The sequence below is a fragment of the Agelaius tricolor genome, unplaced genomic scaffold (genome assembly GCF_023055355.1).
Source record: "Agelaius tricolor isolate 1412-34295 unplaced genomic scaffold, bAgeTri1.0.p SCAF_8, whole genome shotgun sequence".
NCBI classification, from domain to species: Eukaryota; Metazoa; Chordata; class Aves; order Passeriformes; family Icteridae; genus Agelaius; species Agelaius tricolor.
Genome location: NW_027269268.1, coordinates 48,258,443 through 48,273,875, shown reverse-complemented (window position 1 = coordinate 48,273,875; position 15,433 = coordinate 48,258,443). Strand labels below are relative to the sequence as shown.

The window sequence follows — 15,433 nt, the reverse complement described above, 5'->3', positions numbered from 1 at the left end:
TTGTTTGCATGACAGGGAAACGGTAGTTCCAGACAATGAAATCTATTGATCAACAGCTTAAGCTTGAAAACACAAAAATTTGACTGCCTATAATCAGAAACTCACAGAAAATGAATTATACAAAATATTATCAAGACTGAGTAGGGTCTGGAATGACCCTACTTATATAGAGCAATTAGTTTGTTGCATGCACACAAGAAAAACTTCTTTGATAACTTCTGGGTAACAGGTGATCATCAGTGCAAATGGGAGAATTATTTTACATCCTGGTGTAATCTGTACCTTTAAGGAGCAAAAGACCAGAGAGTACAGGGGACTACCATCAGCAGGAAAACACAACAGCCTGGAACAGATTTCTCCTTATTAATCATCATCCTCTGCATCAATTATTACAAAACTGCAAGACACAACTAATTCAGAGCTGTCAAGTTTTTACTGCCTTTCTATTCCACTTTAGACTCTTTGCACCAGTAACAGTCAAGCATGTATTGCTTTCAGACACTTGCAGGAGGAGTCAGCTTTTCCCTTAGAAGCAAAGTCATCTTTCACCTAGTCAGAATAATAATGGATTTATTTTTTTGTTCTTATAATATTTTCTTTAGAATTAGTTTAATTTTTTAATGATTTCCAAAAACTCCCTATGAAGAATAAATACAGCAGGATTTCTTATATATTCAACTGCTGCAGCTATTGGTAGTTCACAGATTTTAATTTATTTTACTCTAAAAAAGTAACATGATGAGGGGGTGGTGTGTGTCTAAGAGCATATACTCTGAAAGGTGTGCTCCTGGGTTGGGGTTGCATTTGAAGTCCTCTTGCTGCTAAATGCATATTCAATCAAAAGGGTTTGAAAAGACTCAGGTAGACTAATCAGCCAAAAATGCAAACAGTGCTGCTATCACATTGACTGTTCTGTAATGCAAATCATGAACTTGTAAATCTTGGTGGAAATATCTTGGGAAGTCTCTAGAAAAACTGCTTATTCAAAGTAGTCATCTTTGAGGTCAAAGTGAGTACCTCTGGATTTTACCTAGTTAGGTGAGGAATACTTCCATGGATGGGAGACTCTACAACCTCTGGGTGGCATGTTCTACTGCTTGCCTGTCCTCATTTTTCCTTACATTAAAAAGAACCTTTTATTTCAACTTGTTTACAGTCTGTCATTATCCTGCTATGCACCATTGTAAAGACTTTGACCCTGTCTTAAAATTAGAATATCCTGAGTTGAAAGGGACCCACAAGGATCATCAAAGTCCAGCTCCTGGCCCTACACAGGACACCTCCAGGAGTCATACCATGTGCCTGAGATTATTGTCCAAATGCTTCTTGAACTCTGTCAGGCTTGGTGCTGTGACCATTTCCCTGGGGAGCCTGTTCCAGCGCCCAACCACCCTCTGGTAAAGAATGTTTTCCTAATATCCAGCTGAACTTTCTCTGGCACAGCTTTGGGACTGAGGTTGACCTCAGGTCTTGTCACTGGTCACCAGGGAGAAGAGATCAGTGCCTGCCCTTCCACTTCCCCTCAAGAGAAAGTTGCAACTGCAATGAGGTCTCCCCTCAGTCTCCTCCGGGCTGAAAAAGGCAAGTGACTTTCAGCCACTCCCTGCATGGCTTCCCCTTAAAACCCTTCACCATCTTTGTTGCCCTCCTTTGGACACTCTCTAATGTTTGATGTCTTTCTTACACTGTGGCACCCAAAACTGTCCCCAGCACTCGAGGTGAGGCTGCCCCAGCTCAGAGCAGAGCAGGACAATCCCTCCCTTGCCCAGCTGGCCATGCTATGCCTGATACCCCCCAGGACAGGGCTGGCCCTCCTGGCTGCCAGGGCACTGCTGGCTCATGTTCAGCTTTCCATCAACCAGAACTCCCAAGTCCCTTTCTGCAGTGCTGCTCTCCAGCATCTCATTGGCCAGTCTGTTCCACCCAACATGGGAAAGTACTTCACCCATCCTGTGATTCATACTAGTAATTTTCCACTACACATGAGAAATTTGTAATTAGACATATAAAATTTTAAAACACAATGAAACATATTTTGGGGAAGAAAGGTGTTCAAACTCTGAACTTATTATCACTACCAAATATTTCTTAATTGTTATCAGCAGATGGCACCAGATATATACTTGGTATGACCTGAATAGGTTTTTTTTTTGAAGATGTTTTATTAGGAGTTATGACTATAGAAAAAACTTGCAAAGTTTTAAATTTGCATGCCTACATCTGTTTAAAACCCCATTTTTCACAGTTGTTATAAAACACAAGGCAGCTGTATTTAATCCATGTATAATGTATAACTTGAACCCAGTGTAGAACAGTCTCTAAAGGTCTGCAGACCTGATGCTATTAGGATAAAAGAAGACTGAATTTGTGTGATGTAATCTGATATTTTCTGCTTTTGATTGTCAAGGTAACAGTCTGAAAACAAGAGTAATTATGTAATGTAATTATGACTAATTGCAATGATTTATTTTAATTCAAAGGTGACATTTAGGATTAATAATTCCTCAGTTTATGTGCTGCACGAGCTTGTAACTATTCAAACCTGTACTGTTAACTATTCTGCACATTAACATTATGTGTGATCACTAGACTGCAATGTCTATGGTGACAGATTTGACTGTCAGGACAATGAACAAAGAGTTAAAGGTTCCCAAAATAGTGTTCCATTTATCAAAAACCAGTATTTTTTCACTAAAAACTCAACCTTCTAACTTAATTTGTCTTCTGACACAATGCCAAAAGGCAGTCAAAAGCAGCAGGGAATTACAACCCCCCTTGTACCTGCAATCCCATTGTGTGAGGAGAAGGACTAAGAACCCATGATTACTTCTCTGTGTGCCTCATAAATTCACTCCATAAATTCACTCTTTTCACAAAAAGGCCACATTTTATTTTAACAACCCCACCTCAACAGCCACCAAACTGTCCCAGTGACATTCTTAGTTCTGCTTGCAAAATTGTTCAGGTTACAACAGGAATACAATTACTTATTTTGAGGCATGTATCATGATTAGTTCAGCTAACTTGACCAAGCAACAAACAGAAGGAGTACATTAACTCTTCTGTTCTCATAAACATTCCACCTTTTTTCTTCCTCTACTCAGGTTGCAATGTTCACTATTCTATATCTAGTCATATTTCTATTAATCCTTGGAAATGTAGTAGAAATGATCAAGAAATGCAGAATTAGTGAAGAGAATAACACTGGCAGGCAGGTCAACACAAAAAGTATCCCCTTAAGAAAGAGTGAAAACCCCATGAAACATTCTTTCCTGATGAAGTTTAAGAGGGACAGCAAAGCTGTCACAGAAGTTTATTGAACAAACTGTGTCAGTGTCAGTCATTACAGAAAACCATCCAGATTTTGAAAGGACAAATTACATTTCTTAAGATTAATAATCAAAAGAAACTGCAGGTTTTGGATGAAGTAGTGTGTGCAACTCAAAGCTACACCTCAGAAAGTAACACTTTTTTTTTTAGTCTGAAATAATGTGTGCATGATTACATTGTCATAGGTTTGCTAAATGAAATGTACCATGTCCAAGATGCATAATTAGCTTGTGACAGCTGCACAACCAATAGAAAACTACTAAAAGAACAGAAGAACTCAAATTCAGGTATATGGTATGGTATAACAAAGACATATTTGTGAAAGGAAATATTTTAGTATATAACAAGGATATCTAGAAATAGTAAAGAGCTTTGAAAAGCTTACAGGAAAATTACTTTGGGATGGGAAACGTGGCATTGAAGATACTTGACACAGAAGCCCACAGAATCTGAAAAGATTCAAGTAATCTCGAACATTCTCTCTATAATTTTGTGCCTAAATTCCTTAACTTCTATATGGGCTTCTCATGTCTCAGTTGTCTCTTGGTGGATCATCTATGCTGAAGATAGAACCTGATTCACAACTCTTTTTCTTTGGTTTTGTTTAAAGAGGTCACATTAATATTGCATAGAAAAATGTGCTTCTAGGAACACACAATGTGTATTACTAGAAATACAGAAAATTAATAGTCCATGAACAAAATGTCTGATCAAGCTTTTAAACAACTGTGATTCTGTGATATAACAATGATCATATGTCACACTCTATAATACTCATAGAAAAAAAAGACCTATATGTATTTTTAAAGCATTCTATGTTTTTCCCTTAACAAAAACAGAACAGCTGAACTTCAGCATTATGGAAGTGGAAAAGCACCAATCTATGTCTACTCTGCTTACACTACCAAAAGGGTAAAGAGAGATGTCATACTTGGGAAGAAAGCATTTGGGTTCCAGACACATTGTTTAATGGCAACTATCAGCATTTGATGACAAAGAGGACTTTGGATTTGTGAACCTGTCTGCTGAGCACAGGACTTTCCTACAGACAACTGAGTACAAAACTGGTCTCTCACTAATGCATAGTGAAGTTGGGTTCCTAATGGGAAGACCTTAGTTGTTTACAGCATTTCAAGAATTTACCCATTTTGGCAGGAGTTCATAATCTTTTGTCCTAGATTCTATAGACAAATAGGCATGTTTTGAGATCTTCTGAACAAGCTTCCTGATACAAAAAAAACCCCAAAACAACAAACCCAAACCCACAACCAAATCCCCTCAAACTAGCCTGCAAATTAAAAAAGCCTTATATAAATTTCTTCAAAATAAAAGATTAATGGGACCAAGAAATGAACTCTCTAATTTGCTCAATGGTCTTAGAAGTTGTTCATAGAGGGCTAAAATAGCTACAATAGCAAGAGAGTAGATCATCTCGAGGAGTTTGCAATCCAAACAAGTGTTACTCCATTCTAAAGACAGCCAGCCAAGAATTCTACAATTTTCTAACAACAAAAGAACATCTGGTTTGGGACCAGGTATAAGAACTATTCCTTAGCTAACCATTCCTTAGCTAAACACGTACCGGAATTTTTTTTTATTCCTTTCTTCATAAGTTGATACTTGAACTCAAAAACCTACAAAAATTCAGAAAGCAGACTTGGTTGGGATTTTCTTAGTAAAACTCTTCATCTTCCTCCTAAAATCCAAACCAGTTACTTGAATACCTCATAAATTGGTTTCACATGCCCTTTACTAATTTTTTCCTTTTCACTTCCTGTAATTTGAACAACTTTAAAGACTTTGCTAAAACCTGAACTGAAGCAATATTCTTAGTAAATTCTTACCCAAGAATACAGAAGTACTTCAGAGAATCACAAAAACAACTGGAAGTTTCATTTTTCAATAGACAAAACCTCTTTAACCTAGCATTACTGATCTGACAGATCAAACCGAAAGAAAATGCTGAAAGCCAAATGCTCTTTGTGAGAAACTTCACTTAGAAGTCATTCACTCCACTAAGGTGAGGTCATGCCAAGTTTCACTTCTCCCATGACAGAAGTTCCTCTCAAGGAGTATCAAAAGAGATCATCTGCAGCAGGAGCATAAAGCAGGCAAACACTGAATAACATTGTACACATCAAGACCAAGAAGAGATCTGACAACATAGAAATTTGAAGGAATTAAAATATCTGCCTAGGGAGATGCCACACAATTGGGCCTGTGATGAAAATATAATAAGACTTTAAGAAGTAACGAGGTGCCAACTTCATTGGATGTTTTATTTCAAATGGAAAATAGCTGGTTTGAAAGAAAGCCAAGAGTCCAAAGGATGCACTCAAAATGCTGTTGTACTCCATTTCAGTTCTTTAAAATGCAAAGAAGCAAAACATAGACTGAGTAGACAAGTCTGTACAGAAAAAGATTCTACATACCCCAGGTTCAAGGGCGTAATAATCTCTCCTGCTACAGCAAATTAAAAGGGAGAAAACTAACTTTGCTTTTTTCTCCCACTTCTGAAGAAGAGACAGTGTCTGACTCTAACTCTGTCAAAAGCAAGAGAGAGCTGTCACCCTAGCCATACTCAGCTATTCTGACACACACATACTAAACCCAAGAAAAATCTATGAATATTGTAGTTACTGCATTCACAGTAACTTCATTTACATTTCTTCATTCACAAGAACTTAAGGAAGAAAATGAGTACTTCTGCTTCTGTGGACAGTGAGTAAACCAACTAACATTCATGAAGTAAGCTGATCTGTCATTCGCTCATGTATTGCTCTAACTTGATAGAGCAAAGAATAAGAACAGTCACAGAATTAATGACCTACAAAATACTGCATTTTAAGAAGAAGTTTTAACCTCCAATTTGGATGTATTTGAAGCTTTCATGCAAGAATATCCCAAATTCCATTTTGCAATCTGCAAAGCACTTTCTCTTGCCTAAAATCTGTTTCCCACTGAAAACCAGAAGTGAGAATTTAGGAACAGAAAATGTTTAAATGCTTCGAATTCCAGAGAATGACACCTGAGGTTGGCATAAAAACAAAGTAGCAGCTCATGGTAAAAAGAAAAATCCAATACAATTTATGAACAGGGATTCAAAAGAATGACACATAAGGCAAGAGGATGAAGAGGAACAGTAAGTAGGAAGGGTAGTACTTCATTTGGTGATTCACGTAAGAAAAAGATTGCGGGAAAGCAAAGGAATAAAAAAGAGAAACAGCAGAAACATCTATTTCAGTAGACAAATAAAAAATTACTTAGGAAACAAAATTAACCCTGAATAATTTGATTCTTCTAGATTTTTGTCCTATTTCATAATACAAAAGACATGCTTTTATTACCTTTCTTTCGAAAGAGTGCATTTAGATAGTTTTCTGCTTGGCATTCAATCTTATCAGTGTTGGACTGGCCCTGAGATGACAGTTCCTCTGTAGGCGTTGACTGTGAAGAACCGAAAACTGATGCACGATCCTGGAAAACATATCAAGGTCATAACATCTTTCAGAAGTTAGTCTGCTGGTAGTAAAAAATACTATGAAATTACTGAGTTATTGAATGGAATAGAACCACTAAAATCAAACTACCTTGAGTCAAAATGCGGGATTAACTTATTTGCAAAATTCAATTCTCTCACTCTTACTATCATACCAAAAAAATTAGTGTTGGGGAGTAGAGTAATGTTTAATATAATGCTCATACTTACACTGGCTGTTTCTTTATGTAAATTACAAAAGGAACATTTCTCATCCATAGACCAGTCAGTTAGCTCTTCTGGCTCACAGTCTTAAAGGAAGAAAAGAAAGCTAGATGTTTTAAACAAGCAAAAATGGATTTTGAGAACAACACACACTTCCTAAAATTCTCTTAAATAAATTCCATTACTAATATTACTAATAAATTCCATTACTATACTAAATTGGTACAGTGCATTCAGTCATATTCAATACTTCAGATATTTTCAAATTCTTGTCTGGTTTTTACAGCTCAACTTAAAAACAGCAGAGAGTGCTTTCCTTAGAAGAAAAGGTAAACTCGTGTCATTCAGTTTTATATCTGTCATAATTACTGGAGGCATCTGAATACTGCAAAGAAAGCTCTGAATTGTAGGCATCATTCTTTTTAACTGAAGTGTGCAAAAGTCTCACTTGAACACCTGTTTCCTGAACATGGGGAGCAAGATGTCAAGATGATGTCTTTTACCTTTACACCAGACTTCCTTACACTGCAGGCAGTACTTTTCATACAGTATCCTAGCTATGAGCAGCCTTTATTACAGCTGCAGTGTTTTGGCAGGTGAATGCAAATATGATTAACTACAACACCAAGGTCTTGTCCATCCTGTTCATGTGCTTACAACCCAAACAACTTTTTAACTCCCATTATAAGTTACCAGGTATGTTTCCTCCTTTTCTCCATACCACCAAACTACAGTCAGTTCTGTTTAGGGAGGTTCTTGAGATTATCTGCTTTCAATAGCACATGACAGTAGCCTGATCTTGGCTGGCTGCCAATCTCCCAATCCACTGATGCTCTCAATTCACTGCCCCTCTTCAATAGGGCAGGGATGAGGAAGTAACATGGTAGGGGAGAAAACTGGGGGATAAACTTGAGGGTCAAGATGAAGACAGGGAGATCACTTACCAATTACTGTAACAGGGAAGTCAGACTCAACTTGGAGAGAATCAATTTCATTTATAGCCAATAAAAACAGATTTGCATAATGAGAAAGGGAAAACACTAAACCACCTTACCACCCCTTCTTCCAAGGCTTCAGCTTCACTCCATTCCTGACTCTTCTACCTCCTCCCCCACCCCAAAGAGTGCAAGGAGGATGGGAAACAGGCTGCTCTCAGTTCATAACAGTTCCTCTCTGCCACTTCCTTCTCTTTTTTTTTCCTGCTTCCAGCTTGGGGTGTCTCCCATGGGCTACAGGCCTTCACAAACTGCTCCAGTGTTCTTCCCACTACTGCAGCTCTTCTTGAACTGCTCTAGTGCATGTCTTTTCCACAGGGGACAGTCCTTCAGGAAAAGACCATTCCACAGACCCACAGCTCCTGCCAGAAAACCTGCTCCTGCATGGGCTCCTCTCTAGAGCTGCAGTTCCTGCCAGAGGCCTGCTCCAGCATGGCATCTCCACAGGCTGTAGCTTCCTTCAGGGCATCTCCACCTGCTCCAGTGGCTCCTTCAAGGGCTGCACTGTGGATATCTGTTCCAGCATGGTCCTCCATGGGCTGCAGGTTCTACATGCTTCACCCATGGTCTTCTCCAAGGGCTGCAGGGGAATCTCTGCTCCAGTGACTGGAGCACCTCTCCCCTCTTCCTTCTCTGACCTTGCTGTCTGCAGGGTTGTCTCCCACTGCCCACTGTCCTCCACCCTCTTCCCACAACTGCTGAGCTCTTACTTCTTCTCAAAGATATTATTAAAAAGGCAAAATAAGAATAAAATTACTCTGAAAAATAAAGGTTCTTCAGTTGAGCACAAACATAATGTAAGTAACTCATTATTACTTAAATCTAGTTTGCTCATCTCTAAAATACTGATTTAGAACAGAATTCTGTATTATTGTATTATATGCTTTCAAGGATGCAAAAGAGCAATTTTTACAAGTTGGACAGCTGATGTTTAAAAACAGACATGGTATTTTTCTTGGCTGGACAGTAACAAGAGATAATGAGTCATTTTTGCTGAATTAATCTACCTGTCCCAGCCCATTAGAGCTATTCCTTTAGGAGGTCCACAGCAGCATAAAAACAACACTATTCCCTCACAACAAGTTCATTGTTTTTCTTGCAACCATGAAAACTTTATTTATGAACCTTGAGATTCTACACCTAACTCTAGGACAGGCTTATACTTTCAGAGAAGTTCTTCTGCCTTGGAATCCTGAATTTCCACTGGTAAAAGTCAAACCAGAGAGCAATCCTTGTGTATTGCCAAAAAAGCAAACCTTGAGAAACATCAGCTCTACATAACACTAAACCCTTTATTTAAAGCACTATAAATCATGTACAAGACTTATTAAGTCTGCCAATGAGCTAAGCAAAAGTGATATCAGATATATACAAGATATATCAAATGCCAGACAGTCTCAGGTCACCCCCACAGGAAACATCCTGATATCAGTATTAAGTTTTTAACTACGGATAGGCAGCCATACTCTCAGAAAAATCAGAGGCACAGACAGCACTTTAAGCTGAATAAACTTTCCTCCAGCTGCATTGAATTTAGGATGAGGATCATCTTCCCTCCCCATTTTATCTTGCTTGGGGTCAGATGATAAGACTTGCAGACAACCTATAATGCTTGCTAGCTCATAAGAAAAGTTGCTAAGACTGTGCAAACAGCGTTTTAATATTAATCACAGTATTGATCATTACTTGAAACCAAAACCCTTTAGCACAATGGTGTAAACTTATTTTCATTTATTAAGAATAAATTGGTGAACTTTGACAAAAATTTTTTTTTTCATTTCTTAAGAGGCTCACATCTTTGTTTCCCCAAACCACTTTTCCCAAAACACTAATGCCAAATTAAGTAAATTAATTCAGACATCTGTAGTACTGAACAGATTCCATGTTTATATTTTAAAATACAAAATAATTGTCTAGTAAATCTAAATACAAAATAAAATTTAAAAATTCATCAAAATAAAACTTAAAAATTCATCTCTTACTTACCAGTATTTTCTGATTATAATAATGACCCAAAAGATTTTCCAGCTATTTGAGACAATTTTGAACATATCATTGCCTTTCTTTTTATACAGCACTACTGCTTCCTAATAAGTACATTAAAACAGCTGAAGTATTTATCAAATCCTTCATATTTTTAATTTCATAAAACCTCCAATTCTATTAGATTTGTGTTTCTGATAAAATTTTTCACTACTAGAAATACTCCAAAAGATAAAATCTTTCGTCCTGTATAAAGACGATTTTGTCCTGGCAGAGAAAGAGCATTGAGAGCTGCTTTTTTCCAACAAGACAAAGCTTTTCCTCAGTGGTTAAGAGAATAGAACCCCAGCACATAATCCCCCCAAAAGAAAGTACACACACACACCACCTGATTAGAGGAGCAGCTTTTTAACAGTTTAGCTAGCTATCCATAAGTAGAATGTAAAGAATAACAATTTATAGGTGAATTTACTTAGCTGAAAATGGGTATGAGGAAAGGATTAGAAAGCCCTAGAGATTCAATGACATAAAGCCTCAGTTCAGAGCTTGACCCAAAGTCAGATGCCAAGATACAGAACTTGACCCCTCTGCAACCAGAAATTGCAGAATCCAAGCAGTCAGGAAGACAAACTGGTGCTGCATAATGGTGACAAGAACCACTTTAGCAATTACAAAGTAAATCCTACATATAAAAGAATTTCAAGACACAAAAAAATGTTTAAACAGTATTTTCTTGGAAAAGTGTAATAGTCTAGTAAAACTGAAGTGTACCTTTTAGCATTTAGATTTGCCATTGCAATTTATTATTCACTCAAGTAACTTAAGATAATACAATATTTTAATCTATAAATCAAATACTATTTCAAGAAAGAACTAAGGAGGAAATAGATCAATCATCTTACATTTATGCACATTATTCATATTTTTCATGCTGCAATAGATAAAGCCAACAACATAAGAGAATAAAATGCTATTGTATCTAAGCAGCATACATTTCAGCCAATTCTCACATATTTCTGCACAAGAAAGCTACATAATTTCTTGAGGTATGTTTGAGGAAACACACTCTTGCTGCTAATGAGCCATAATATTGCATGTTGACAGTATTAGTTTAGTGGTTATGATGAGGAAAATAAACAGCCTAAAAGATGCAGTAATTCAGGCACACTGCTTAGCATGTGAGAACCTGAGTTCTAATTCTACCAGCCATATTTTTTAACTAAGGCAAATTATTTACTTTGTATCTTGGTTTCATTACCTGTGAAATGAAATGCAACACTTAGGACAGTGGAAAAATTTGTACAAATTTTACTTCAGAGTTCTGTATTAATCTTTAAAACAAAATTCAGACTTCAAATCAGAAATATTATACTAAAGATAGAGCTGACCTCTACTGTACCAGTATAAACCATTTCACATGGCATTACTGAAGTTACACATACTATATCTATAAAAATGAACCAAAAATAAGAGTAAGGTAAGATGGGCCTTCCAACCTACCAGCAGTTCTGGAGCACTTGGCTCCAGAACTAAAATCAATTTTACAGATGCCTCAGACATGGAAATAGGCTTTAATTGTTGAAGAACTCTTGCACATTACTGACAAAAATTTTCAGAAATTAAAAAAACAACTGAGATGTTGCATTTTAGATAAACACAAATTTAATTTTCAAGACAAAGTCACAAGGGCATCAAATAGCAAAGATTTACAAGCAATGGAAATATCAGATTTTAAATAGTAAGAAATCTTCAACAGCATGAGGCAAATAAGTTCAAACTTTACCCCTAAGACAGCTCAAATACATGCACACATGAAGTCTAAAGGAGCAATATAAACTTTACAGTGTATTGTATCATGCCCTTTAACTGTAGCTTAGACTTTGGCCACTACCAAAGTCTGCCTTCTTACCCCCAAAAAAAAGTAAAAAAAAAAGCAAACCCTTTCATGAAAAAAACAAAGCATTAACTACTAATCAGTGTAAAGCCCAATACATACAAATATTGGAATTACAACTAAAAAAACAAAAAACAAAAGAGATACTGCACACTTATAACAATATCCTGTTTCCTTTTCAAATGTGCTTATCACAGCAGTTGAAAATACTAGTCATGTAAACAAGCTTTAATCTAACTGTACATGTTTCTTAAGTGTTTTTATATCTTATTAGTGGCATGCCTAGCTTGAGAAAGGAAAAAATAATATTCTAAAAGCATCAGCAAAGTAGTATTCCAAGTTCCCCCCCTTCCCCACAAAAATACTGTGTTATGCATATGATACAGGCCAAGGAACTTGCACATTATGAAGGGGACAAAACTATAACCAAGTTAAAGCAATTGTTCCAAAAGTATTCTAAGCAGTACATGCCAGTCTGCCTCATGTGCTAGCACTAAGTGACATGCTTTACAAATTACATTATCAGACAATGAATTATGAAGAAATGAGATGGAACATTTTTACAGTTTCATAACAGAAGTAACATTTCTTTAAGTCATAAAATGAACTTGCCAGAACAATTCTTTCAATACTTTAAAGCAAATTTTTGCTCTATAGTCCCCATGTTGTGAAAGATAAATCATTCCACACTTAACTAGGGACTTATGTGTTATTGACAGCTATTCCAGCAAAACCAAACCCATTTTGACTAATGCTGGGTTGGTTTTACAAGGCTGATGGAAAAGGTGTTTATATACATATATGCTTGAACATACTATGACTTTATATACATATGCATAAAGTACTATAAAAACTAAAAGTTTGGAGTACATATAATAAAGATGTAAAAAAATATGATTATATAAAAAGCATAAACTTTCTTGGCCACTACAAGACCAAACTAGCATCCATTACCTTCCTTTTACCAATTAATGTCAATGGGAAGCTGAGCAGCTTGTCTGCCCTTTCTAATGGATATTCAGAAACAAAGAAGAAGATTCAATATTCCAGAAGAGTAAGTCTTTTTCATGAGAGCTTTGCAGAAAAGCTTAGCTAATGCAAATTCCCCTGTATGGGAACAAAACCTATGTATCACTCTCCCTAGTGTTTTGCTTAGGCACAGTATTGACAAGAAAATTAATAAATGAACATTGGAAAGAAAAGCACTGGAAGATTTCCTTTTTCAAATTCAAGATATATGCTTGAAACTACTTTTAGCTAGAAGAAAAAACAGTAAGTTAAAGTCATTGCACTAAAAGCTGGCTCATTTACCTTCAAATAAACTGAGGTCTCTTCGTAGCCTTGGTCCATAAAGCCCTTCTAAAATACTTTCAAAACCTGGAGACAAAAGAAACATTTAAAACAGTAAATCAAAAGTTTCTTAAAGAAAGCAAATTCTAGAAAACTGGCAACAAGTATCCTCAAATTATAAGAGCAATTCCAAAAATTGTTACATTTATCAAACAAATATTTACTCCTTCCACTATAGTACTACTCAATAGCATTAGAAGATAAAAATAAGACAAGGCAACTGCCATCTGCCCACAGTCAGCCTATTAAGCCATGCCCCAACAACCTCATTAGACTTAAAATAACTACCATAGAATCCTAAAGGTGGTAGGATTAGCCTCATAGCTCTAAGCAACTGAAGGAGTTTCTCTCTTAGCCTGAGAATCAGAGTCATGTACAGAGAGAGGAAAAAATGAAAAGAAGAAAAAATGAAAAGAAAAAAAATTGAAAACTTTACAGATCAGAAACTTCTCATGATCTTCTGAAACTACATAATCTGAGCAAGCTAATATTACAACAAATAGAAAAAAAGCAAGCTTCTTTTGCTTCTGATATCATGACATTGCTCTCTAGTCCTCTGTATCTGCACAAAAATGTTTTAAAATGGAGGATTAGAAAAATCCAATTATTTTACAGATTTACCAGCTAGGATGTTTAGGTATTTGGTAAAAATTAAATACTGCAGTAAGGGTGATGAGACACAGAGCAAATCAGATGATTGATAAATAAATAATGTTTAAAACCCCAAACCCACAAAAAAGTGCATGACAACTGATGAAATATGGTGACAATTTAGAGCATCAATAAAAAAGAAGTTTTGTTCAATGCTGAAACAGTTTCCAAATGCCCCCCTTTCTCCTTCCAAATAATAAGCTTATTTGAAAATAAGAGGATAATTCAAAGCAGCATTTGAAGGTTCTCATTCTTTACACTAAAGGCCTGCCTGTAGCTATTTTGCTAGACCAGAACTTTGCAAGACTATTTTATCATCACACTACATAAAAGATACCAAAATCTTCAGGAAACAACTCCTATCAACAAAGAACATTCAGAATCACAAAATTTGTTCATCATGTGATGTCTTTTAAGACAACACAACATCCTGTTCCCTCCCCAAAAGTTATATTTACTTTTTGGTTTGGATTGTATGTACACTAGTATAAAGAAGAATAAATATGTACCATATTTGAAGCAGACAAGGGAAGCTATCTTAACACTTAGGAGCTGTACAGTTTGACAAGTCAGATTTTGTTAAAATTTCCATTGCAAAGTAACTTTAATATATGGACTATACTGTGAATCAATTATAACCTCTACAAATCTGATATTTGAGCTATAAATGGATTTATATATTGAACTATATGGATTTCATTTTCCACTTTTCTTTGTACTAAATATAGTACCACAAGACAACACAAATTAAATGACAAAACCACTGTCCTCTAACAAATACATATACACACATCTTTTAAACAGCCTACAAGAACTAGAAAGCAAAAAGCCCAAAGCCCAGGCACACACTAAAATTTACCTTAAAGCATCATCCAGCAACTCTTACATTCAATGTAATATAAATTCACATCATATCAGCACTGCATAAATTCCCTGTTCTTCAGGCTTCAAAGGGTTGCCTTGCCCTCCAAAAAAGGCAAGAGAGATGAAGCCTTAAGTTAAGATAGCAATCCTCCAAACACAAGAGAGTGGAAATACAAACCACACCATGTGTATTGCCATTCATGTTACACACTGTAAGCCATGTTAGGTCAGCAGCTAGTTACATTCTGCCAAGTTACTGTCCCTGGGTAAAGAAATGAATGAAGCAGCACTTGGAGACAACCCTGCCTATTTCAAAAGGGCAAACAGAAACTCCTATTTTTCAGGACTTCATCAGTCAAACAACAGGAAGCTTGTTTACCATCCCAGTCAGCACCCAAAACCTCTTGGTCTTTGGATACTACCACCCTTCCTACCCTGTGCAGGGTGGTACTTGTTTCTGCTTTTACTTTTGTCCTTACCTGCCTGCCCTACTACCTGCTCCTGCCTATGGAAAACCACGAGCGCAGAAACCCAGCTCTGTAAACAGCAGTTTGTCAAAGAAAAATGCAACCTTCAAACAGGCTTCCATACAGCTTGTATTAAAGATGGCAATTAGCACACTGTGGGAGTTGTTGGGTTTTTTTATTTTCTTACTCTGAGGAA

At 36.5% G+C, this 15,433-nt stretch overlaps 1 protein-coding gene across 9 annotated transcripts in view; it reads right to left on the bottom strand.

Annotated features, from left to right (window-relative positions):
* Positions 1–15,433, bottom strand: part of LCORL (ligand dependent nuclear receptor corepressor like) — a 79,325-nt gene that overhangs the window by 42,110 nt on the left and 21,782 nt on the right. For all 9 annotated transcript variants that reach the window (XR_011680041.1, XM_071432643.1, XM_071432644.1 and 6 more), the window contains exons 2-4: positions 13,217–13,282; positions 7,040–7,119; positions 6,678–6,807 (exon numbers count right to left, since the gene is read on the bottom strand). Coding sequence is in view for 8 of the 9 variants with exons in the window: in XM_071432643.1 (XP_071288744.1) it covers positions 6,678–6,807; positions 7,040–7,119; positions 13,217–13,282 (276 nt within the window). In the remaining variant the exon portion in view is untranslated. The remainder of the gene's footprint in view (positions 1–6,677; positions 6,808–7,039; positions 7,120–13,216; positions 13,283–15,433) is intronic.